Source organism: Geotrypetes seraphini, chromosome 2 (assembly GCF_902459505.1).
Source record: "Geotrypetes seraphini chromosome 2, aGeoSer1.1, whole genome shotgun sequence".
NCBI lineage: Eukaryota > Metazoa > Chordata > Amphibia > Gymnophiona > Dermophiidae > Geotrypetes > Geotrypetes seraphini.
The window spans coordinates 207,138,645-207,159,806 of NC_047085.1; the positions used below are offsets into that span (position 1 = coordinate 207,138,645).

The window sequence follows — 21,162 nt, forward strand, 5'->3', positions numbered from 1 at the left end:
TTAAGGGAAAAAAAGAACCGATTCAGCCAGCTTTTTAAAATCATTATTAGGCAAAAAGAGGTTCCTACTTGCCTATGAAGAGTTGGGACGAGGCCAAGCTTGAAGATGCAGAGAGGGATGTTTATGGTAGAGGAGGGAGAGAGAAAGCTGGGGGTGTCAGCTTGAGGAGAAACAGAGAGAACTTGAGAGGCCAAGTCTGGGAGGGCAAGAACTGATAAGGATCATTCTGGGGTGGGCAAGATAGCTATGACTTTTAGAGAAGGTGTGTGCAATGAGTAGGTACTTCCTGAAGGAAGATGGTGAAAGCCAACAGGACTGGTGCGGTCAACACTAGAGTGGGGGGTGGGCGGCGCAATACAGTTAAAGCTTGGGGAGAGAAAGAGTTGGAGAGAAAGGACTTTGTAAGGAAGTTTGCCTTGATTGGAAAGAGCTGGGGGAAAATACTTGTTACAGGTGAGCAACTGTGCTTTTCCATCCTACCCCATTTGTACCTCTTTTCCACCACTAAATAGTATAAAGAACTCATTACTTACCAAGCAGTGGAAGGAAGGTCTCCTTCAGCTCTAGCTCTCAGTACAACTGTTATATCAGCAGGATTGCCCCAGCAGACAGCTTTCTTGCCTCTGTCCCTAGAGCTAAAGCCTTTCACTTCCATAATGAAAGGTCACTTGGACACACAAAGTCAGAGGCGTGAAGAAAGTAAAAGAAATTTATTCACAGCATGCATGTTGGACCCCTGAGCTTCAAGCTGGCTCAGAAGTGCCGAAACCAGGAAGTTACAGAGATATTTATTCATTTTTCTGGCTATACAACTGAATTCTAGAAAAAGCTTTTCACGTGTTACTTTTCTTAACACTCATTGGTTCTAAGCTCACACTAGCAGGTCACTAGCAGGACACTTATCTAACTCTTGCAGGTAAATGTACAGAAGGGCAGGGTACATCATGGCTCAAACTCTTATCTATTCAGCTTACAATGTGGTAAGGTAGGGACATACATTTTAGGCAGATGCAGTCAATAGATTATACACTGTTTTCAGCTATGTAGGCCAGAGCAATATTTTAAACAACAGTTAACTATTTCATGACCCTACATTCCCCCCTTTCAGGCTGGCGTACCTAAGGAGCCAAGCCTGACAAAATAAAGTTAGGGGTCAGGAAAGTCGGGGTTCCCAGTGGGTAAGGGACGATACTGGGAGAGGGCCAATGCAGCAGTGGAACGTTTGACAACAGAGTCCATAGTTCAGTGGAGCAGCTTTATGGCTATGGGGACCATACAGGGCAGGCAGCAAAGGAGCAGAGAAGACAGGGCGGCAACCAGCAAGATGATATTCAGTGCTGAACCAGAGGGCAACCAGGAGCTGAAGGTACCAGAGATCCAGCCTGCAGTAAGGTCACGTCAGGGAACATGAGCCAGTTTGGTGATACGATCCACAATGTCCTCGATCATTTTACTCAAGTTCAAGGCAGCAGTTGGAGAGGTTGAATTTATCACAGGCACAGCAGCTAGTAAATAGTCCAAAGCTAGACGATTCTGATAAATAGCAGTGCACATTTTAGCATTCGCTCTGCCAATGGTACTCAAAGCTCGGGAGGTCTCATTGGTTATCAGTTCAAGTACAGCTTATAGACAAATAATGCAGTTCAGCATATAGATTGGGGTCCAATAGGCCCAGGTGTCATCCTCGGTCCACGTGGCAGGTCCATAAGCAGCAATGATCCGTTCTGCAGGCCAGTCATCACCCCATTCACCTATTTTAAGGGAATTGGTGGAAGTAGACCACTTTTGGCGACCTCTGGTGTTGAATACAGGGGCTCCCAGGTGTTCACCATCGGGAAGAAGCTGGGACGGATCATGCAAAGCACACATGTACCAGTCCATTAAGCAGGCAACCAAGAGTAGGTAAACGGATCACAGAGCCAATATCAACTATCAGGAGCTGACCATAATTCATAGGAAGTTCCATTAAGCAGTGTCTGAAGGGCTGAAGACAGTGGGAAGCAACAATGGAGGTTCACAAGGCCCATCGTGAAGGTCGTGGACCTGACGTAAAAGTGAGGGTCTGTGAAGTCAGGTTTAACATGTCCAGCTGCTTTGCCTCCCATAGCCACTGTTCTCCCATACCAGTCCCTCCTCATACAAAATAATTGCTAACATTAAGAGTCTGACCTATAGTTTCAGCAAACTATATAAACAGATTTCTAGTGATTACAGGATATTAGTATCTACTTTCATAATTTCATAAAACTGGGGAAACACCACAGAGTGATAGACAGGAGCACATGAGTGGGATACAATTCGGACATATACATCAGTACCTGAGTCTCACCTTTTACCATCAATATACAATGCCATGCAGTCTCTGGCCTTCTGGACTTGGACATTGGCATTCCAGTTATATGGGTCAGTGATAGTGAAAACCATGGGATTACAGTAGCCTGTAGTACACAAGGGGCCGGAGCTAGGACCCATAGTAAGGGAGGCAGACGGGGTATTCTTTCTCATAAAGGACAGGCTCCACCATTAGTGAAGGTTTCCTCATAGGGGCAGTTCTTAAAGGCATCAGGTTATACAGACCTATATACTTAGCACATTTGGTATAATAACGCTGTCAATCTAGGGAGCCACACAAAACTGAATTAGGGGTAGTACCATGACCTTGAGAAACATCAAATAGCACACATGTATCACAATACAAAGACACCGGGCGAGTGGGGTCTACAATAAGAGTCTAGTTGATAAGTGGACCCTCAACATCATCAATGCAGATTTCTGCCCACTTTTAAACTTCATCACCAGTAGGTTGGAAACAGAAAATACTCTCTGATGTTTGACACTTTCTGTACTTAACCCCTTCATGCAAACAAACATCAGGCAAAGGGGCTGCACTTGTTAAGTACAATAGGAAAGAAATACAGAAGAAAGAAGCATAAGTAAGGGCAACACAAATATCAGATATATATATACTAACAGGGGAAACTCATTTTTCTTTCAGGCACAACTTAGAAAACTTCAAACAGTTATACTCAAGACACTTGCTAAAAGCAGTGGTGAACCACAGGCAGTCAATTAAACTCAAACACTTATAAAGAATTATATTCAGAACACCTGCTAAGTACAATGGTAAATATTCAGAACTTTTGAGGTCTTAGAAAGCTTCAGCTGAAGATCCGTGTTGTAGTGGAACCAAGTTTCATGTCCGGACACCTTTGACAACTGTAAGAGAAGAAATTAGGACAGTAAAAGGACCTATCCACCTAGGTTTCAGGGGGTCTGACTTCCAAGTTTTAGCCATACTGTATTTCCAGGGACATACCCATGGACTTGTGTAGCTATCGATAGTGGGGCCCTTTCCAGGACCCATTTGTGGAGCTCTTAAAGGGCTTTAGCTAAAGACTGGACCTGACTCTGGAGGATATCTGATCCCAGAGTAGCAAAGGAACCAGGATCTGGGTTCACAATGGGTGGTGGCCGGCCGGACATGAGCTCAAATGGGGCTTAGATGGGATGCATCTAATCTGAAAAAGAACAGAAAGCAGCAGGACAGGCCAGGACAGATTAGTTTCTTCAATTCATTTTGTGAGAAGGGTCTTAAGAGTTCTGTTTATTCTTTCGACCTGACCAGAGCTCTCAGGATGGTAAGCAGCATATAATTTCTATTCAATTTGGAGGGCCTGAGCAATTTGTTGGACAACATCGGCAATGAAAGCAGGGCCATTGTCACTGCCTATAAAAACAGGGAGACCAAAGCACGGAATTATTCAGGAGTTGTTTGGTTACGTCTCTGGCGTGTTCAGTGCAAGTAAGGAAGGCTTTGACCCATCTAGTCAGGGTGTCTGTGAAGACTAGGAAGTGACTGAGGGAACGGGAAATGGGCATGTGGGTAAAATCTACAGACAGAACCTGCATCGGATATGTTCCAATAGGTTGGTATCCAAGAGGTGGCAGTCATCTGATTGGGAATTTTATTCTAGAACCGACAACACACTGTCGGACAATATTCCGGACTAGCTGATCAAGGTGATTGATAAAGAAATGTCTCTTGAGAGTCAATTTTCATAGCGGGTTCTCCAGAGTGTGCCAAATCATGGCATCTTTTGACAATCGTGAGGGCCTGGTGTTGAGGAATGAATATGAGGGTACCCGCTGTGCTTGCGTTTGAAGTATCAGTGTGTGGGTCTGGATTGGCACTTGAATTGGCGCATTTTGTATCCACCCCCCTTTCAGGACAGACTGGCCCAAAATAATGCATGCCCAAGTCTGTTCCTGAGAAGCGTACTGGGGTGTAAGGGAATCCAGAAAAGGAATGATTGTATACAGAGGAGCTGAAAGAGGGGGCAGAGACTGGCAGCTCGGGCTGTGCGGTCGGCAAGGGCATTGCCACGAGAGACAAGGTCCATCACGCGTCTGTAAGCATGGCAGAGCATAACAGAAACACGTGAGGGTAGTTGTACGGCCTCAAGAAGGTCAAGAATGAGGGGAGCATGATGGATCAGGCGGCCGGAGGCTATAATGAAACCTCGATGTTTCCAGATGGCCCTATGGGAATGCAAGTTAAGGAAAGCATATTTGGAGTCAGTATATATATATTGCAAGACTGAGAGGCAGAGTGGCGCAGGGCAAAAGTGAGGGCATAAAGCTCAGCTTCTTGGGCAGAAGGGCCAGAAGGCAGGGGCCTGAGTCAGAAGTTTTTGGAGGCAGCGAAAAGACGCTCCTGAAGTTGGGTCCAGACAAAAGGGGCTGAGTCAGCGCCTTTGGTGGAATCATACAGAGGACGAGCAATAGTAGAGAAATCAGGGATCCAGATGGGACAGTATCCTGCAATACTGAGAAAGGTGCTCAGAGCCTTGCAGTTATCAGGGACAGGGAGACTACAGACAGCCTAGACCTCGGTGTAGGAAGGGACCTGGTACCCTTGGAGATTTGAAAGCCAAGGTAGGTGACACGAGGAAGGCATACTTGAAATCAATGTAAATATGGCCACAGGAAAATTTAAAAGGCAGACCCACTATCTGAAAGACTCAGATAAATAATAATAATAACAGTTTATATACCGCAATACCGTGAAGAGCTATGTGGTTTACAAAAGATTAGAGAAGGTACAAAATAATTGAACTTAAGATGTGCACTAACACATAAGAATTGTTCTCAATCCCTATTCTATATCAGGTTCCTACCCCAAAGAGCTGACTTATAAAATTAAGCTAAATGCAGTTCTGGATCCACCCACTAAGCAGGGTAGTCTGACACAAGCACTCTCTAAAGCAGCAGTCCCTTCACTATCAGCTGACTGGCAAAAATATTTACTTCAATACAAAAGCATTCCTAAAAATTACATTGTTATACCTAAACTTACATTTTTTATATACAGAAATACAAAACAAAGATTGGAATATACAGTAAAACTTTGGATTGCAAATAACTTGGTTTGCAAGTGTTCTATAAGACAAGCAATGATTAAATTTTAACTTGCTATACCAGCAACGTCTTGCAATACACATACATACAGTATAGAAGCATCACATTTTCACAAGTGAGCCAATGGTTCCTCTCTATATGACGCTGCAGGAATGCAGTGACTGTTCCAAACGAGCAAGGGCTTGCAATACAAGTATGTATATTTTTGTACACTAGTGCCCTGGAATACAAGCATACTTCTGGAACAAATTATGCTCCCAAACCAAAGTTTTACTGTACTCACAAGTTTAAACATTGTTCATTTTTATTTTTTTTTACAATCAACATGGGTCTCAGTAGAGACTTACTCCCCCTTCCTACAGAATTTCACAAAGGAGAGAGAGTTGCTTAAAGATCAAAGAGATCAAATTACAGATGTAGTCCTTTTCAGAACTTTTAAATTTAGACAAATAACTACTAAATTTGGACAAAGAACTTCTTTTTAGCATGGAATATAAGTTCCAGAAATCATATTTTTCGTTTATATGCATTTCTGAATATGCATATACATTTTATAACATAGCCAAAAACTTCAAATGCAAAACCACTTATCTGTTTCAGGAGAAACCACATTGGAAGTGCTACACACTTCATGGCCCTTATCAGCACAAAAGGAAAAGTACTCTCCTCTCATGCTATGAACAACTGACAGTTTAAACTTCACTGAAACATTTGAACAGACAGAAGTCATAAAGAACCCGGGATATTGCAGGACTTGGGAATCAGATGAAGGGAAGAATTTGGCAAGGTCTGAAGCAAGGGCAGTGCTGAATAGAGAGGGGCTAATTTTAAAGCCCTGGGGTAGACGGGTCCAGGTTACTTAGGAGGTTTGTCCAGTGGAAGGGTTTTCCCATTGGAATGCAAAAATTGGCTGACTGGAAGAGGAACTGACAGCAAACGAATGCATAAAAACCTGACGAGTTATGTCCTCTTCCAGGAAGCCAGAGGGGGCCAGCCCACACCAAATATCGGCCATTCTAACTGGCACAGACAAATAAGGGTTGATTTGTTAAGTATAATCAAAGACAAATTCCTTTTTTTAAAATTAGCTAACATATCAAGGGATCCCCACAGGTAGACAGACATCCCCCCATTGTGCAATGGAGGACAAAAACACTTCCCTGAATTCCTGGCCCCGCCCATCTCTGGACTAGGGAAACGCAGTACTAACAGGTCCACACTCGCTTCGTCCTCAAGGACGTCTCAGACACTCTCAAACACACAAAACACAACAGATTTCAGTTCAGTTACTCAACCAGAAAATAACAGTTCCTAGAATCCCTTTCCCACAACTTTTCAGCGACAGATCACGTGGCTTACTAGGCAGGAGACGAGAGACAGGATAGGGATGATCAATCCCCACTTACCAGATAGTGGCCACTCCAGGTACAGATACAGATACAGATACAGATTCTTGTACTTTAAACTGAGACTAGATAAGTCAGTTGAAGCGGTCCAACGTCCTGAGGTCTGCCAACCCCCCAAAAGGAAGGCAGCCGGCTAAGCAGACATATCAGCCGTAGGACCAGAAACAAGTGACCAATCGAGTAACCAGTGGTCAAGAGACCTTCAAGTCCCTGTTCGGGCGCCAAATGAAAGGTCACTTGGACACACAAAGTCAGAGGCGTGAAGAAAGTAAAAGAAATTTATTCACAGCATGCATGTTGGACCCCTGAGCTTCAAGCTGGCTCAGAAGTGCCGAAACCAGGAAGTTACAGAGATATTTATTCATTTTTCTGGCTATACAACTGAATTCTAGAAAAAGCTTTTCACGTGTTACTTTTCTTAACACTCATTGGTTCTAAGCTCACACTAGCAGGTCACTAGCAGGACACTTATCTAACTCTTGCAGGTAAATGTACAGAAGGGCAGGGTACATCATGGCTCAAACTCTTATCTATTCAGCTTACAATGTGGTAAGGTAGGGACATACATTTTAGGCAGATGCAGTCAATAGATTATACACTGTTTTCAGCTATGTAGGCCAGAGCAATATTTTAAACAACAGTTAACTATTTCATGACCCTACATTCATACGCAAAACATCACCTGTTTCACTGTAAAATTGCTCTCCAGGAAAATGATACATTATTATGATCTGCGCTAACACAGGCCTCCCTTATAAAGGTGAAATGTAATTTTTTTTTTTTTTAATTAAATTACATTACATTTTTACCTGTCAAAAAGTTAATCCTAGCAGTTTACAGTGGGACTTATTCAACTCAAGATTCTGAAGCTCAGTAACAAGTTCATTCAGTGAGAAGCAGACTGTAATTTTTGAGCTCAGAAAATAAAGGGATTGGGCTCATAAATTATTTCTGTAGTCAGTTGGTAGCCTTATCCCACTGTAGAAATGACTTTCTGTCTCCTGCTGGTCCCGACACAAGTTTAACATTAGTGTAGTGTATTCAGCAAAAAGGAGTAGTGAATGGACACGACTGCATCTTTTACAGTTAACACAGAAATAGTTACCATGTGTTAGCAATTAAAATGACAGTTAACCTGAAGGAGTTAATATCACTTTGAGGCTAAATGCATTATGCATTATTTGCCATGCAAATGTGTGATAAAGAAATTCTCTGCTTTAACCAAATTGGGAAATGTTGAGAATGTCCTCGGCCATTAACAGCTTTTGGAGTTTACAGTTTGGCATTTACTATTCAGTAACTGTAAAAACATACTGCACTATATTGTTAGCAGGCTCATTTAATGCTTCTATGTCAAATTAAGATTTGTTATTTTACTAGATTTGTCCTTAATTTTGCATTAATTTTATGGATCTTTTTATATTTTGTCCATAAAATGCATTAGTAAAAGACATATGCTACTACTATTATTTCTAGAGCGCTACCAGATGTACACAGCACTATACAGAGTCACGACAGAGACAGTCCTTGCTCGAAAGAGAATCTAAACAGACAAGACATACAAACAAACAAACAAACAGGATGCCAGGGTGGGGGATGGTTAAGCTGCTGGCTAGGGTGGTGAGCACTGGGGAGTAAGATTGAAGGCTATATCAAAAAGGTGGGTTTTCATTCTGCTTTTATACAAGGTAAGGGAACATATGTGATAGACAAACGCAGGTCGTTTATTCCAGGCATATGAGACAGCTGTTTATCATTTGAAAATGCAAATAAAATTAAAAAATAATAAAAAAAATACAAACAATGTCTGACTACGGTTGCAAGAGGAAAGAATAGACCATTCAGGACAGAGGCCCAGTTTGAAAAGGGCACTGCCCAGAGAGGGCTTAGATTAAATAGACTAGGGAGGTCACCTGAGTGCTTGCTTGGGAGGGGCTGCAGTCAGCCAGAGGCCGCGGGGGAGGGACTAGAATTAGGCAGTAACAGAGATGGAGGTTGGAGAGCTAAATCCATAGTTCCTCCAGTTGCAGGAGGAAAGAGGAGGCCTTTCAGGACAGGACACATGCATATAAGCTCAGTGCTTATATTTTTATGAATGCATATTTGGCCTTTAAATGTTCAATTTCAACAAATTCAGTCTATATAATTTTGTTTATACAGATAAATCTAACTGTAACAAATCTATAATTGCACACCTTAAGAGTGCAACCTGCAATTACATGTTAACTGTTTTGTGTGTCTGTGTTTCTTTTGCAGTTGATTCTACAAATTGTGGCTGTGGGGGGAGGGGGGATGGAAGTGGTCTCCAACATGTAGCCTGAAGTCCTCCATTGTGGCCTTCTGAATAGCTGGCTGAAATGTTCCTCAAATCCTGTGAATGCATACCATACCATATAGTTTCTTGGTAGCAAGTCAAATGCACGCAAGACAAAAGCGCGCAGACAATTGCGTGAAGACAATTGAGTGAAACCACAATTGTGCGCAAGACAATTGCGTGAAGACAATTGAGTGAAACCACAATTGCGCGCAAGACAATTGAGCTGCGGGCATAGGTAGAGGGCACTAGGGGCAACAGACCATAATACTGCAAACACAATATAGACCTGCGCCCATTTGCCTTGCCCTATAAGGTCCTGCGCGCTATTGTCTTGCACTTTAAAGTCCTGCGCTCAGTTGTCTCGCGCGCAATTGTCATTACGCTCAATTGTCTTCACGCAATTGTCCGCGCGCTTTTGTCTTGCACACATTTGACTATGAACCTAGTTTCTTATATTCTGCAATTTTATACAAGGAATCAATGCAGCTTACAATAAAAGTTACATCTGGACAACATAGTTACAATATTTTTCCATACATGGGGAATGATTAGAGTGGAAAGGCAGATCAGATAATTAGACTAAAGACATGAAGTGGGAGTTACAAGAAGAGATATGTCTTTAGTATTTTCCTGAAGTGATAGTAAATAGAAGGTTGTCTCAAGTATGTTGGCAGGTTGTTCAAATACAGGGTCCTTGGAATTCAAAGGTAGATTCAAAGATCTTCCAATGAATCTTCTGAGGACATGGGAATGGTATCTTAAAGCATAAGAACATAAGCAATGCCTCTCCTGGGTCAGACCTGAGGTCCATCATGCCCAGAAGTCCGCTCACGCGGCGGCACAACAGGTCCAGGACCTGTGCAGTAATCCTCTATTTATACCCTTCTATCCCCTTTTCCAGCAGGAAATTGTCCAATCCTTTCTTAAACCCCAGTACTGTACTCTGCCCTATTACGCCCTCTGGAAGCGCATTGTGTTGCTCTGGATTTTGAGGAGTGCGAGACTTTAATATTGAATACTAATCCAATAGAATTTACTCCATAAAAGGCTTTGTAAACTATGCTAGCCAACTGGAACTGTGTTCTCTTTTTCACCTACAGCCAGTGGAGTTTTTCCAATAGTAGATTGGCCCATTCAAATCAATTTGATTGAAAAATTAGTCTAGTAGCTGTATTTTGGAGTAATTGCAATCTCCTCTTTCTTTGTAATGCTACAGTACAAGGAGTTGTAGTGGTCAAGGTATGGTAGGACTATCTGCACAACTATCCTAAAACTGGTTTGAGGTAGAACAGGTCCTATTATTGTTAGTTGCCTCAGTCTAAAAAATTTTTTTCTAAGGAAGTGATTTGATCATTAAAGGTTAGATTGGAATCCAGCGTAACGACTAGCACTTTAGAGGACTTTTCTGTTAGCTTCTCTTCTGTGGACAGTTCCTTGCATGATAGGGAATTATAATTTCCTAGCCATAGTACCTTGTTTTGCTTCAGCAATTTTTCTGAGTCCATATGCTCAGATCCTCAATAATTCTGTTTAAGCGACATAGAGTATCGTCATTGGATTCCTGGACTGAACAAATGAGGAAAATATCATCTGCTTGAGAGAATGTGAACTTGATGGAGGGATAGATTGCTGCCCAAGGCCTGCAAGTAGACATTAAACAGGAAAGGAGACAGCGGAAAGCCTTATGGAACTCCACATAAGGCCTTCCAATTTTGGGATTTCATGCCCTTCTTCCATACTTCATATGTTCTATTCTCCAGGAATTCTGGAGTATCATTCAGTGCATACCCAGCTCATTTAGTTTTAAAATTTAGAAGCAAGTGGTCCACTGCATCAAGCACAGCTGAAATGTCAAATTGTAGCAGAGCCGACTGTCTGCCCTTCTTACTAAGATAGGATTTTATCTTTGAAGTTAGTTTTAGTAAGAGGGATTCTGTCCTGTGTAAAACCCTGAAGCCATGCTGTAAGCTATGGAATCTTTCTACTTTGCTTAGGAATTGTGTTAATTGTGCACTAACGCAGAATTTTAGTAATTTCACAGGCCATGGCATTCCGGCTACTGGTCTGAAGATTTTGACTTTGGTTAGGTTGAGACCTGAGGCCTTGGGTATGGGTGTCAACGCAATTGTTCTTTCATCTCCATCTCTACTCCTTTGCCCCATTCCTGTTTGGTTTGTTCCTCTACCCTTCCTTTTTATTTCATGATGTATCCTCTTACTGATTTTCCCTTTTGTGTCATGTATGTTAGTCCCTTGTGTTTTATAATTACTTTGTACGTTTTCCCTATTTTTAAAAAAAATTTATAATTGTATACAATTTGTATGGAAACCGCTTAGGCTTTTTAAACGGTATATCAAATAAAATAAAACTTGAAACATGAATTAAGCATGCATTGACCATAACTGTCAACTATAGAAAAAGGTCAGATAGGATGTGTTCTAGCATGTTAGCTAGGCAGATGCTTTTTTGATAGTTTATTTTAGCCAGTTAGATATCTCTTCAGGAGTAACTGTGGTGAATTTCATCCAACATCTATCTGGTATTCCTTCAATGGCATTGTCGCTAGCATTCAAGGTACTGAAGGGAATAGACTTAGTAGATAAGGACAGGTTGTTCACCCTCTCCAAGGTAGGGAGAACGAGAGGGCACTCTCTAAAACTGAAAGGGGATAGATTTCGTACGAACGTAAGGAAGTTCTTCTTCTCCCAGAGAGTGGTGGAGAGCTGGAACGCTCTTCCGGAGTCTGTCGTAGGGGAACACACCATCCAGGGATTCAAGACAAAGTTAGACAAGTTCCTGCTGAACCAGAACGTACGCAGGTAGGGCTAGTCTCAGTTAGGGCGCTGGTCTTTGATCAAGGGCCGCCGCGTGAGCAAACAGCTGGGCACGATGGACCACTGGTCTGACCCAACAGCGGCAATTCTTATGTTCTTATTGCAGTTATTTAATATGTTTTTGTTTTTGACAGAAACAAATTTCCAGAGTTTTCATGGTAAGTGCATTTTGTTGATAATTACTGTCATTTCTGCTTTTTGTTTTTAAGATGTGGAGGTGTCAACTGCAATGTCCTATTTTTCAAAGCTTAAAATGAAGGAGTATGAGCCAAGAATAGCATCAAGTATATTGAGAGATTTACATTGTCCTATACTACAGAATTCTGAATTACAAGGAAAGCCAGAAAAGTCGTGTAGTGCCCATGAGCTCTTTGACTGGCTGGGTGCAGTATCTAACAATGTGGACTGGTAAGGTTCTGAGCTTATGTTGATTAAAAAAAATATTGCAGGGTATGTTGACATATTTAAATATCTACCCTGTTTCCCCGATGGTAAGACACTGTCTTATTTTTTTTGGAAGGCCAAAATATGCTCTAGGGCTTATTTTCGGGGGGATGCCTTATTTACCCATGAAGAAGACTACAGTACACAGTTATTGTTGAAAAAAAACAGAATTTTATTACGTTCGCAATGCGTTCGTTGGAGGAAGAAAACGGTCGGCTGAAGAATCGGTCGGCCGAAAAATCGTACCGTGTATTGCCAGCTTTATCCATCATACCATATATTGTACCATTTAATGTCCCCAATGTTCTCCATCAGGGAAACACAGTAAAGAGATTATTCTGTAGTGCAGCATCAGAGGGGACTTGACAATGTGAAACCATTGTTTATATACCGTATGCATTTTAAACAGGCTTTATATACAGTAAGTGGTATTGCTCACAGCAAAAGAAACCTGTCTGCGTGTCTCACTTTTGGATGTTCTGGCCGTGAACAAACTCCTGCAGTCTCCGTTAGGGAGGGATGAGGGAAGCTGCCTGTGTTTCCTTGCGCGGAGTCACGTGCGCGCGCTGCAGTCCTGTCACTTCCTCCTCTTCACTTCATGACGAGGCGCGGCATGCAGCCATGGAGGCAAATATGGTAGACGGAGGGACCACACGGAGTCACCCACCGTACCACCCGATTCGGGTAAGCGCAGGTATCGGTGGGTGGCTTATTTGCGGGGGGGGTGCCTTATTTTACATTTTTTTCTAAAAAGGGGGGGCTGTCTTATTTGATGGCCCTGCCTTATCATCGGGGAAACACGGTATATAGCTGCTGCTATAACAGAGCTTCTTAAACTGTTTTCTAACACAGCAACAACAGTTCAGCCTAGAGAAATCCCTATGAAACTTCGTACCCCAGTGCTATTTCTTTTCCACTTGCCTCCTTCCTCTCAATTCAAACCACCCCATTCACATGCAGAACTGCCATATTAGGCAAGTTTGCAAAATAATGATGAAAGGATATTTAATAACAGTTTTACTTTTGAAGGTATTTGTTCTAGAAGCACACTAAAGCATAGACTCCAGTCCCTTGGTTGACTCACCATTCCATTTTAACTTGGGCCCACTTAAGATTCTGGAACTCTTGCTCCTGCTGGCAAGGACCCTGAAACCCTACCAGCTGAATACCTCTTCCTCCTTGAAGAGCCAGTGTGCTTCGAAGCAGCATCCAGCTGCACTATCCTGAAGTTTACATTGATACCGGCCCCTCTACACATGGGTGACAGGTCAAAAGCGCGCGAGGACAAAGGTGCGCCGACAACCCAGCGCAGACAACTGAGCGCAAGGCGGAAGCGCACCGAAGAAAAACAGTATTTTAAAGGGCTCCGACGAGGGGTGTGTGGGGGAATCCCCCCACTTTACTTAACAAAGATTGCACTGGCGTTGGGGGGGTTTGGGGGGTTGTAACCCCCCACATTATACTGAAAACTTCACTTTTTCCCTAAAAAAGAGGGAAAAGTTAAGTTTCCAGTAAATGAGGGGGGTTTCAAACCCCCCACAACGCCGGCGCAATCTCTTAAGTAAAGTGGAGGGGGTTCCCCACCAACACCCCCTGTCAGAGCCCCTTAAAATACTGTTTTTCTTCGGCGCGCTTCCGCCTTGCACTCAGTTGTCTGCGCGCCTTTATCATTGCGCACTTTTGTCTATGAACCCTACACATGCTTAGTTTTCACAGAGGTGTAAGCACTGAGCATGCATGACCTACCGACAGCAGTGATAACCAGGGAGAACACTGCTGGAACTTAAGAGCAATAACTGTTGGTGGGGGTGGGGATCTTCAGCTGGTGTGGCTTAGGGATCCCTTCCAGCAAAAGTATTGACTAATTTGGGTTTTCTGAGGGGGGGGGAGATTGCAGAAATTCCATGCCCATCCATTTTGGGCTCAGTACTACTACTATTTATTATTTCTATAGCACTACCAAGCTGCACGCAGCACTGTACATTAAACACGCAAGAGACGGTCCCTGCTCAAACGAGCTTGCAATTTAATTATGGCAAACACACAGGCCATAAGGTGGCTCAATATCTGGTGCTCATGAAGGAATATACAAAGGGATGTAGAGAGGGTAGGGGGTTATAGAGGGAACGAGAAACAGATATAGTTTATTACAAGTTGGAAGCATTAGGACCTAAATGTATAATCCTGAAATCACCAATATACACAACTGGGTAAATTTCAAAAAAAGGAGATTTGTTCCCAAATGACCATAAACAGGCAAAAACTAGTAAAGGAACAAGCTACTTTAAATACCTTTTTAAACGAGAGTGGCGCTCAGAATCCAAGATGGAGTAAAAAACTTCAAATTGGGGTGCAAACCCCTAAAATGCGTTTTTTATAGAATCAATCATTGCACCATTTTGAGTGAAAAGGTAATAGAAAATGCTTATTGAAAAACACTCTTGCTTTAAATGTCCAATAAATGTCCAATAAAGTGAAAATGTTCCAACTATTATATAAGTCCAACTACATGAGTTCAAATCAGAACTTATCTTAATGGTTCAGATAGCGTTGACCCGGCGAGGTTCTGACGTGTTTCGCCAATCCTGGCGTTTCGCCAATTTGAAGTTTTTTACTCCATCTTGGATTCTGAGCGCCACTCTCGTTTAAAAAGGTATTTAAAGTAGCTTGTTCCTTTACTAGTTTTTGCCTAATCCTGAAATCAGCCATCTGGCTATGCCACTGATTAAGTTAGTTGTCTTTTTCAAACCTAAGCTCCCTTTTGAGTTGGGAAACTGATACAGTAAATATTTCCTTGCTCCAGGGGGCTTTACAATTGCATTCTACTTAGAGGCAGTGGAGAATAAAGAGATTTGTCCAAGATCAGTGGGTGAAGCAGGATTTGAGCCCTGGCTTCTCTGTTTCTCAGCCTGCTGTTCTAACTACGACAACACTCCTTCCGCAAAATTCAGTTGTGTTCAAAAGTTTATATAACCCTTGCAGAATTTTAAAGATGCGTACTATTTGTGGAAAAGATGAGTGATCCTGCAAAAGCACCATTCTTTAATTTATGAATATTAGTCAGATGAAGCTAAGTATCATCTTAGAATTGTGTGTCCTTTAGTCATTATAATGATAAATGAACTTGCACAGTTTATACCCGTGAATGTTTGGGCTGATAATGTACACTCAAGTTGACACACACAGGTTAATTATCCACTCCTGTGCCCTATATGATTGTAAATAGTGTCTCTTGCTTATGAACAAACTTATGCAGACTAATTTTTATTATCAGACCTCAAACACCCAAGACACTACTTTTTTATATTTTTGTGTCCTTACTGGGGTGACGTGTTTATCATCGGTCTGATTTTGTAGTGCAGGCAAGACCCAAATTCATTAATATAATGCTATAATTAAACCATTTAGAAGAGCACTTAGCTTGTGGCCCATTTCACTGGCAAGCATTGTTAAGCTCTTTAAATTGAGAAATATTTAAAAAATTGGGTGTTCTAGATTATAGAAGTAATGGGTAAAGTTGATTGTTTTCCCCTTATAAACAATAGCGTTTTAATAGGCATAGCAATAATCATGGATATATATGTATTTAAAGATTACTCAGTCATTTTAACAAGTACAATAGTGTATTTAATAAAAACAATAAAGAAGAGTATAAAAGTGTGCAACAGAAAACATTTAGGTTATTATTATTAAGAATAAGTGTAATAACACGATAAGCACAGTGAGAGGTGTTTAATAGTAGTTATTTTATTATCTTCAACAAGTGCAATAATATTAATGAATTTGAATTTCTCAAAAAATTATTCTTAAAAATTATTAATTGGATTTTTTAATGATTAACATCAAGTTAAATTAATTTATGAATTAGGTAGTTAGGATTTTCACCTGGTATATATGTATAATGCAGTATGTTTTTATGCAGGATAACAATGAATTTATGAAGAGTATCAGCCCCTGATGAAACTTTGCCAGTGAAACGGTTGGGTAACCGCAGGGCCACAAGCTAATGGTTTAATTATAGCATTATACCTGTATTAATGAATTCGGGTCTTGCCTGCACTACAAAATCAGACTGATGATGAACACGTCACCCCAGTAAGGACACGAAAATATAAAAGAGTAGTGTCTTGGGTGTTTGAGGTCTGATAATAAAAATTAGTCTGCATAAGTTTGTTCATAAGCAATTGTCTGTTTGAGTTAAGTTGAACAAACTGTTTTTCCATTGTTAATTTGGATTACCCATCTTTATAAATATAGTCAGTGAGTTTCTTAGCTCTTGAGAACCCTTGTGCATTTCATCCAGGGTTGCACTGACTTTGCTGGTTAGTGAAGCATGGGGAAACCAAAAGCACTGTCAATGGATCTGTGAGCAAGGATATAAAAAGATATCCAAAGATTTGAAAATGCCACGCAGTACTGTTCAGACTCTGATCAGATGTAGAAAATTATGGGTTCTGTTAATATCAACCGCAGAGGAGAGAATCCTGCATTCACCGTGGGCCTCATCTGGGGCAGCCTCCTTGGAGCGGCTGGGGCACGGGCAATGTGTCTGGGAGGGAATGCATGGATGGGAGAACATCACAGGGGAGGAGACATAGGCATCCTGGGACTGTCTGCCAAGTCTCTTCCCTGAAGAAGCCCTTTCTGGAAACGTCAATCGCTCCTCCTAAACTTACTTGCTCCACTTCATCACTGACGCTGAAACCGTGGATTGAAGACAAAGTTTTATTTTATTTTTCTTTCCAGCTTATGATTTATCTTTAATCTTATCTATTGTTTTGCCTTTTGTCTTTGTTTTGTTCTATTTCTATCATTTAAATTTCTCCAGAATTCTACTGTTCAACGGCTCCCCCTTCTGCTTCTATTCCTTTCTCTCCTCTCTTCTACCTTCCAAAGTATTTAGATCAATGCTGTCTTGTTAAAATGTTTATTTTATTTTTATTTTTCCTCTAACTCTACTTTTCACTTCTCTATTACCCTCCAGGTACTTTAGTTAGATTGTGAGCCTTCGGGACAGTAAGGGAATTTTTCAAGTACCTTTCTTATTTCTAATCTTAATGTATATTTTCTGTAAACCGCTTAGAACCTAACGGATGTAGCGGTATATAAGAAATAAATTACATTACATTACATTACATATTATATATGCCAAAACATACCACTTATTAGGGACAGTGCACCTAGTGGTATGTTTTGGCATATATAATAGGTTGTATCCTTTGAGCCACTTTGGGTGACACCTTATAAGTTTTCTGTTAATATCAAGCCATGGTCAGGTAGACCAAGAAAGATTTCAGCCACAACTGCCAGGAAACTTTATAGGATGTAAAGAAAACCCACAAGCAACTTCTTTTACTGAAATACAACTGTTTTGGCATGCATAATAAGGAGATACTTGGACAAAAATGGGCTGCATGGTAGAGTTGCCAGAATCCCCCCCTATTGTGCACCAACACCACAAAACAGCCTGCTTACAATGTGCCAAACAGCACCTAGAGAAGCCTCAAAACTTCTGGGATAAAATAATTTGGAGTGATGAGACCAAAATTGAATTTTATTATCACAACCATAAACGCTGTGTTTGGAGTGGAGTCAATAAGGCCTATGAAGAGAAGCACACCTTCCCTACTGTAAAACATAGAAGTGGATATCTGCTATTTTGTAGGTGTGTGGAATTTAGTTGGTGGCAGGAAGAATGGTGCATCTTATTAGAAAATATTGGAGGAGAATTTGCATTCATTAGCCAGGAAGCTGCACATGGGGTGAATTTGGACTTTCCAACATGACAATGATCCGAAACATAAGTTGACACTTTAGTGGCTGCAGCAAAAAAAAAAAGGGAAGGTTCTGGAGAGGCCATCAGTCTTCTGACCTCAACATCATTAAGCCACTTTGGGAAGAACTCAAACATGCAATTCTTGCTAGACAACCATACAGTTTCTTATGTTCTGCAAATTTCAACAAGGATTTATTGTGACTTACAATAAGATTCCTAAGATTTACAGTATAGATACAGTAGGATTCATTGAGTACAACTGAATGTCGATCATGCAAGTTTTAAAGAGAAGAGGTATATATTTTAACATTTTCCTGAAATGGTAGTAAGAAGAGATATGACATAGACATAATGGTAGGCTATTCCATATTTTGGGACCTTGAAATTCAAAGGCGAATGCAAATAATTTTTTTCTGGTGAATTTGTTTGAGAGCAGGAAAGGGTAGCATGAAATGCTGTGTTGTTCTGGAGTTATAGAATGAACATGTAGCATTAGTATCAGATACAAATCCTCGTGAGTTCTCTTCATCTATGGCCTTATGGACCTTGCAAGCGATCTTAAACTGAGTTCTATTTTTCATTGGTAACCAGTGTAGCTCTCTCAGTAATGGACTTGCCATCTCAAAGTGACTTAACCAAAAGATTAGTCTAGCCGCTGTATTCTGAAGTAGTTGCAATCTCTTATATTCTTTCTCTGAGATACCAGAATACAAAGAATTGCAGTAGTTTAAGTATGGGAGTAGAACAATCTGGCTTAAATCATGTCTAATGGTTTTTAATTGCCTTAGTCTGAAGAATATTTTTTTTTTTAAACCAAGGAATCGATGTGGATTTCCAAGGTAAGAGTCCAGAATGACTCCCAGAACTTTTTGTTGTGTTTTCAATCTTAAGTTTTTCTTCTGTAAGTAGCACCAAGTCTTTATGTGGCAATGAGTTGTAATCACCAAACCAAAGTACCTTGGTCTTTTCAGTTCATAAATTTGAGAAAGTTCTTCTGGACCAAGTTTTCGATAATCATCGTTAAGTACTGCATTGTATCCTCAAAAGATTCCTTGGCTAGACAGAGGAGGAAAATATCTGCATTGGAAAATGCATGAACTTGGGGAATGGTAAATCTCTTACCCAAGGCTCTTAAGTACATGTTAAATAGTGAAGAGGATAGCAGTGAGCCTTGTGGTACCCCGCAGAAGGCGTTCCAATATTGAATTTTTTTATAGCCCTTTCTTACTTCATATGTCCTATTCCCTAGGAATTCTGTCAGCCATTTTATTACCATTCCATGTAATCCAAGTTTACTTAGCTTTAGTAGTAGTAGAGAGTGATTGACTGCATAAAACGCGGTTGAGATATCGAACTGCAACAGACCAGTCTCTTTACCTTTACTTAGGATTTAACTTTTGATCTTAGGTCCAGCAATAAGGTTTCTGTACTTTGTAAAGTCCAAAATCCGTGTTCAGGAAAGACTAAAAGGTTAGGGCTCTTCAGCTTGGAAAAGAGACGGCTGAGGGTGAGATATGATTGTGAAGTCTACAAAATCCTGAGTGGTGTAGAACGGGTACAAGTGGATCAATTTTTCACTCCATCAAAAATTACAAAGACTAGGAGGCACTCGATGAAGTCACAGGGAAATACTTATAAAACCAATAAGAGGAAAAAATTTTTTCCACTTAGAATAGTTAAGCTCTGGAATGCGTTGCCAGAGGTTGTGGTAAGAGCGGATAGTGTAGCTGGTTTTAAGAAAGGTTTGGACAATTTCCTGGAGGAAAAGTCCATAGTCTGATATTGAGAAAGACATGGGGGAAGCCACTGCTTGCCCCTGGATTGGTAGCATGGAATATTGCTACTTCTTGGGTTTTGGCCAGATATTAGGGACCTGGATTGGCTACCGTGAGAACGGGCTACTGGGCTTAATGGGCCATTGGTCTGACCCAGTAAGACTGTTCTTATGTGTTGTGAACTATGGAATCCATCTGCCAGGTTTAGAAAATCTGTTGTATGTTAACGCAGAATTCTAACAACTTAGCAGGCTGGTGAAGATACACAGGCATGCTTGACTCATTACCAAAGAATGTACAGGGTCTGGAGGCTTTTTGCCAAAATGAATGGGCAGCTTTACCACATGAGAAAATAAAGGGCCTCATTTATAACTATCAGAAAAGATTGCAAGCAATCATTAACGCAAAAGAGGGCAATACACAGTATTAAGAACTAAGAGTATGCAAACTTTTGAACAGGATCTTTAATTATTCCCTTTATTGCTAAGGTTCAATTATTGATTGTAATATTCTATGATGCATAATGATTTAATTAAAAATAAAAAATGTATTTTGTCTGATCACTCATATTTTACACAAATGGTACACATCTTAGACAAATTCTGCCAGGGGTATTTACAGAAGTGAAAATGTTGAGTGCTGCTTGTTCACTATTGATACATATATCTTCAGGATCCCTTTTATCTCCTCCTTTTAATTATTTTCCTCAAATTAATGATAGGAAACGCATAGTCTATGCTATAGGAGCAGGAGCATAGCTACAGAATTGAGAAATGAAAGATATGTGCCACCAGCATCATTGTTGAATTCTTTTTGCAAGAGCTTTTCCTATTGTATCTGAACAATTGGGTGGTGTGTCAAGTTCTCTGAGGAGTTCTCTGAGGGCAAGGGGGATTACAGTGAGCCTTGCTTAGGTGTGTATGAGTGCAGTGCTCTACTGCTTTAGTTAACACTTCATGCACAGCTCCTGACTACACCTCATGATCTTCCTCTGCAGCAATAATCATTCATACAGTTTCATCTCTACATATTGCTGTCCTCAACCCAGTGCAGTACTGAGTCGAGCCTGTCTGTGCACCCTTACTGGTTTCATACTTCCAGAGAAGATACACCATTTGCTGGATCATCTATGGTAAGCGTCTTCTGGTGTTCTGTTCCAAATTCTTCTACATTTTTGAAGGTTGAAATAGGA

The 21,162-nt window shown here is 41.0% G+C and overlaps 1 protein-coding gene across 4 annotated transcripts in view; it reads left to right on the forward strand.

Annotated features, from left to right (window-relative positions):
- The window catches only part of RPP40 (ribonuclease P/MRP subunit p40), a 91,369-nt gene that overhangs the window by 52,699 nt on the left and 17,508 nt on the right, over positions 1-21,162 (forward strand). For all 4 annotated transcript variants that reach the window (XM_033934775.1, XM_033934776.1, XM_033934777.1 and 1 more), the window contains 2 exons: positions 12,185-12,383; positions 20,968-21,102. In XM_033934775.1, the coding sequence (XP_033790666.1) occupies positions 12,185-12,383; positions 20,968-21,102 (334 nt within the window). The remainder of the gene's footprint in view (positions 1-12,184; positions 12,384-20,967; positions 21,103-21,162) is intronic.